General features: G+C 49.1%; 1 protein-coding gene across 1 annotated transcript; it reads right to left on the reverse strand.

Annotated features, from left to right (window-relative positions):
* Window positions 1-323: 323 nt before the first annotated feature.
* LOC117084451 (SH3 domain and tetratricopeptide repeat-containing protein 1-like) lies at window positions 324-2,084 on the reverse strand (the record flags this gene model as incomplete). The annotated part of the gene is made up of 3 exons (XM_033213162.1): window positions 2,024-2,084; window positions 1,691-1,871; window positions 324-502 (listed from the first exon to the last, which is right to left on the reverse strand). Coding segments are annotated over exons 1-3 (421 nt in total), but the record flags the coding sequence as incomplete, so codon positions are not given.
* Window positions 2,085-6,152: the final 4,068 nt, after the last annotated feature.

The following is a 6,152-nucleotide window of genomic DNA, read 5'->3' on the forward strand; positions in this document are numbered from 1 at the left end:
AAGGATGGATGGATGGATGGATGGAAGGACCCACAGGTTATGGGAAGATGATGGAAGAATGGATGGATGGATGAATGGATAGTGGATGGATGGATGGAAGGATGAACAGGTAAACAGATAGATGATGGAAGGATGAATGGATGGGTGGATGGACAGGTGATGGATGGATACACGGGTGAATAGATGGATGATAAAAGAATGGATGAATGATGGATGGATGATGCACAGATGGATGGATGATGGATGGATGTATGGAAGGATGAACAGGTAATAGATGTTGGAAGGATGAATGGATGGATGGATGGACAGAGAGTGAACAGCACAGAGGCTCTCCTGCTTCCCTTGCCACTCACCTGGATGTACAGGTCCACCAGCTCGCTCTGGCCGCAGGATGTAGTAGATCTTCTCTGCTTGTAGCCAGGCATGTGCCTCCTCTTTCTTCTGGAGGTGAATGAGAATCCCCAGACTTTGTTTGGTGTAGTCCAGAGTGGATCTGTAGGTCCTGGAATCAGACACAGGTGTCAGAACAAGGGCTCTCATCCTCCTGAAACCAGTCTGCCTCCTCCCGTGGGTCTGGTGACAGATGAATCTGGAATGTGGGACTGGGAACGGCCCTCTTGTGTGTGCAGTGTTCTGCCCTTCCCAGGCTGCTGGGAGGGCCAGGGTGAACACACACGGCATGGAAAATGAAGGACATCCTTCTGAAGGAATCGAGCATCATGCTGCCCTGTGGCAGGAGGAGTGTGCTAGTCCATCTCCCCTGCCTCCCAGACATGGCCTGTGTCTCTCCAGACGCACCAGGAGCCGTTAGTGTTCAGAGGCTATCTAGGTCGATGGTTCTCAAGGTGTGCAGGCATCACAGTCACTCGGAGGCCTGTCTGTATAGCTTGCTGGCCCTGCCCCAGAGCTTCCGGCTCCACAGACTGGGGCAGGACCTAGAACTCCAACTTGCCACAAGCTCCTAGGTGACATAGATGCTGCTCTGCTGGTCCAGGGACTACACTTTGAGAAACGGCTCCAGCACACTGGCCCATTTTCCTTCTGTGAACCTGAGGCCAAGACTGGAGCCAGTCTCCCGGGTCCCCATAGAATCTGGCTCCTTCCCTGCTCTCTCGGTAAGTCTGACACTCGAGGGGGTATGACTGCAGCAATATCACCGGGAGCTGTGTGTGGGGTGGCCAGGGCCATGGTTACCCCACCAGGTCAGAATGCTCGGGGGAAGCCAAGTGGGCCACCTATGGGATGCGAGACCTTGAAACCCTGCACCCCAGGGAAGCAGGTGACATAACTGGCTCTGTCTTCTGTAGGAGAGAAGCCACAGGGGCTGCTGTGGTCACATTTAAGGGGACAGATGAAGGCCAGGAGTGAAGACTCGGGGCAGGCAGAGGTCAGATGACAAAAACCACCATAGTAGGAAGAACAGCCCAGAGTGCACGTACTGCCTCTGCTGGGGTTGAGATGACCTTTGACCCAACAAGAGAGGCTCAAGCTGGGACTCACGGGCCAGCAGCAGCCCTGGGACGACCCCAGGCCCACCAGCTCAAAGCATCTGATGCCAAGGAACCAAATGATCAAAAGGGAAGGGGCTGATGAGGCCCTGGGCCAGCTTCCCTGTGCCCCCTCCCTGCCCTGCACCCCCCAGCCCCCTTTCCCTGCTCCCTACTCCCACCACCGCAAAGCCAGCCCTCACCGCTCGGTGCCCAGGGACAGGTAGAGCTGACTGATGGTCTCCAGGAACTGCCCCCCCAGCACTTTGTCGATCACCTTGCGGGCCAGGGAGAGCTGGAGCTCGTGGTAGAGGACACACTGGGCCTCGCTGGGCATGACGATGCTGTAGAAGTAGCACAGCTCCTGGACGGTCCGCAGCTGGCCTGGGCAGAAGACAAACTGGAAGATGTCAGCCTCCCAGCATCGAAGCGAGGCTGGCTGGGCTCGGAGGCCCCTGCCCTGTGCTTGTCTCTTTCACATCTCTGTGAACCTGGGCTCCATAGGCGGGGAGCCTGAGCGCAGACAGGCCATGTACCTGTACAAGGGCAGACACCGAGCACACTGTGACATGGGCACAGCTTGGTGCAGATGCTCATGGTAGAGGCCGGCCTTCTTTACAACTCCCAGGGCCAAGGTCCTGGCCAGGCTCGGCCCCTGTACCAGGCCATCTATTTCTGCTTCACAAAGCCCCTCTGCCCAGGACCAGGGCCGCCTTCAGCCTGAGCTGATGAGGCCAGGGGCACAAGTAGCCCCTGTCGCAGATGGAACCCTGAGAGAGCAAAGCCAAGCGTCATGTCTGCCACACTCGGCATCATGTTGGGGGAATGGGGTTCAAAGCCAGGCCCTGGCGTTCCCACACATGCTTCTCTCATGCAACCAGGATCCAAACGCACAGGCTCACTGGCTTCTCCCAAAGCCAGAAGCGGTCTCAGCTTCCTCTACTGAGTCTGGCAAGAGAGAAAAGAGAAGCAATGAACACCCCCAGCCAGCACCTCTGGTCCTATGTCAGGTTGAGTTGGGTGTCGGTGTTGCAGGGTGAGAGCATTGCAGGGTGCGGGGGTTGAAAGTCATCCTCTTCCCTCCTGGATCATGGGAACAACATCACTGGGGGGTGGACACTTCCTGCGATATTGGGAGTAACATCATCTTCTGTGCCTTGGAATATTAAGGACAATATCACGGGGGGAGTGTGTACATCTTCTGCAATATTGGAATAATATTATCCCCTCTCCCCCTGCATACTAGGAAAGATATCACAGAGTGGGTGTTCACCTCCTGCGATATGGGGATTAATACCATCTTCTCCCCTTCCGGATATCAGGAAGAGTATCACACGGGGGTGTACAGTGTCTGCGATACTGGGAGTCATATCAACCTCTCAGCCTTGAGATATTAGGAAGAATATCACAGGGTGGATGTTCACCCCCTGCCATATTGGGAGTAATATCAGTCTCTCCTCTCCATGGATATTAGGAACAATATCCCAGGCTGGATGTACGCCTCCTGCTCTACAGGGAGTCATATCATCCTCTCCCTTCCAGGATATTAATAACAATATCACAGGGCAGGGGAACACAGCCTGCGATACTGGAATTATTATCATCCTCTCCCCCTCCGAATGCTAGGAACCACATCACAGAAGAGCTGTATCCACCTTGCGATATTGGGAGTAATACAATAGGCTTCTTCCGTGAATATTAGGAGCAATGTTACCGGGTGGCTGTCCGTTCATTGCTATGTTGGGAGTCATGTCATCCTCTACCCCCCTGGATATTAGGATCAGTGTCACAGGGTGAGTGTACACCTACTGCAATATTAAAACTAAAATCAAGCTCTCTGTCCCTGGATATTAGGAACGACATCACAGGTAGGTGTACACCCTCTGCGGTATTAGGAGTAATAATATGATTAATTAGTAAACATCAATGATCGATTTTAATAATTATCAGGCCGGTCTCGAACTCTTGACCGCAAGTGATCTGCCCACCTCAGCCTCCCAAAGTGCTGGAATAACAGGCGTGAGCCACCAGGCCCAGCCAACACTTCTTGACATCTCTTTTTCGACCTCAAATTTAGCATGACCAAAACACACTTTCGATAATCCCTGCTATAACCCACTCCTGCCATAGTCTTCCCGATCCCAATAACGGCATCTCTCATCTTCCTTCCAGTTACTCAGGCCAAAATCCTTGACATCATCCTTAAAACTTCTTTTCTCTCTTTCATCCAACCCATTTAACTCTCCTTTCAAAATATATGCCAGACCTAACCACTTCTCACCTTCCTCATCATTTCCAACCAGGTCCAGCCCTCATTAGCGCTCTGGGTTACTGCAAAGGCCTCCCAATCGCCAGGCACAGTGGCTCATGCCTGTAATCCCAAGCACATTGGTAGGTCAAGGCAGGTGGATCATCAGACGTCAGGAATTCAAGACCAGCCTGGCCAACGTGGTGAAACCCCTCTACTAAAAATACAAAAAATTGGCCGAGCATGGTGGTGGGTGCCTGTAATCCCAGCTATTCGGGAGGCTGAAGCAGGAGAATCACTTGAACTCAGAAGGCAGAGGTTAGAAGCCAAGATCGTGCCGTTGCACTGCAGCCTGGGTGACAAGAGCGAAACTCCATCTCAGAAGGTGAAAAAAAAAAGCCTCCCAACCCACTTCTCTCCTTCCACCTTTCACCCTGCCCTGCATTCTACCTTCCACTCTCAAAAATTTCAGAAAAAAAAATTATATCCACAGAGAGAGAAACAGAAAGTACAAATGGGGTGAAATGCTTGGGGAACCTAAGGGAAGACCATACGGGAATTCTCTGTACTATTTTTGCAACTTTTCAATAAGTCTGGATTATTTCAAATTCAAGAGTTAAACAAAGGAAAAAACAAAACAAAACAAAACGCTATTTTCCTTTGTGAATCCATCCTGTCTTCCCCCTGGCAACTTAAGGACACTCTTACTAACACATCTATTTTTTCATAAACACTAAAAGAACTCTTGCCAGTTTTGACTTTCTGTGCTTGGCAGTAGAAGTGTGTGTGTATTTCATATATATGTGGTGGTGTGGGTGTGGATTGTATAGAGAGGGAGAAATATATATGTGTCTATATATATAAATATATTTATATTTTACAATGTAATTATATATATATAATATATGTGTGTGTGTGTAGATATATATAGTACATACCTCATAGCTGTCCTTAACCAGTTCTAAACTTAGTCGGAAAAACACATACCTAAGTAGAGAATTTCAAAATAATATGATGAATATTTTGATAGAGGGATGTGTTGCTATGGAAAACGCTGCTAGGACACAAAACCTCCTAGATGGGACAATGAATGAACGAAGTTTTGCACCTATAGGCGCCACCGCTGATATCCCCTCAAACATTTATAGTTATATATTGTTTTGCTTCCCCAGGACCCCCGTTTCATAAGGTTAGTCCTAGAGCCTAGCAAGTTCCTACTACAGCTGGCACCATATGCCATTCAAGAAAGTGTGACTGAGTGAATGACGAGTTAAGAACCATTTGTCAGCCAGTGCTCAGTAACACAACATGCACTGGTATGCAAATTATATTTTTGTTGAAAGCAAGGGCAGGATCACAAATTATCTTTCCAGAGAAAGCAAACCTCAAAAGCTTCTTTACCCTACTAAAGCGCATTATAAGAAGCTCCCCTTATATAAAAGAAAACCACATTCGTTCCCAATGGCATGTAAACCTAATAAGCCTTCACCTCTGATGACATCTCTTCCATCCCCAGGGCTAGATAAAGGAGGTTCTGGAAACCCTGGTAGATGTGAAGGTGGCTCCCAGCTCTGACAGTCTTGAACCCTGCGGGCGCGGAGGTCACACAGCAGAAGAACAACAGAGGGAAGAATCATCAGCCTTCCAATATGTTTGAACCAGAGACGGCAAATAGGCTGCAGCCAACTGAAGACACAGATTCATGGTGGCCACCTGAGAGGTTGTGCTCTTAAAAAATAGAAATTAAAATTAAAATTAAAAAATTAAAAAAGGAAGGGGTCAAGAATCCATCAGATCTGACTGAGACATGTATCAGTGACTAACACCCCATATGGCAAAAGTACTCCGGTGTGCTTTGGGTAGTCACAGCTTAAGCAGTATTCAAAGGCGTGTGCTTCCCTAAGACTAAGCCACGGGAATAGCCCCAGCAACACTGCCAGGAGAAATGTCTAACATGGATTTGGCTAGAAATACAGTTGTCTTTAACAAATTAACACTGAATAAATCCGGACTTATTAGAGCCTGCGAGAATGACATTCTCAATGATAACGGTTATCACTAGAATCTCCAAACATCTGCGATCCTGCAAGGAGGAACTGTGACAGCGCAGGCCACTTGTCCAGAATGCTTCCCAGACTGCCTGTTACAGAATAAAAGAAATGAAACCCCCCTGAGAATGTCTTCACTCACATTGAGCCCGTTGTTCCTTTGTGTGCATCTCTGTGCTAAAATGGCCATTCTTCCCCACAGCCTGAAGTCATATGCTCAAATAAATGGGACTCACATGAAGCCAGAAACGTGCAGATGCGAGGAAACCAACACAAATGAAATGGGCTGGAGAGTGTGGCCAGGAGGATGGTACTTCCCAGTTGTCCCTTATAAATGGGAAAAAAAGGCAGGTAGGGGGTAGCATCAAA

The sequence above is a fragment of the Trachypithecus francoisi genome, unplaced genomic scaffold, assembly GCF_009764315.1.
Source record: "Trachypithecus francoisi isolate TF-2019V2 unplaced genomic scaffold, Tfra_2.0 Contig00488, whole genome shotgun sequence".
NCBI classification, from domain to species: domain Eukaryota; kingdom Metazoa; phylum Chordata; class Mammalia; order Primates; family Cercopithecidae; genus Trachypithecus; species Trachypithecus francoisi.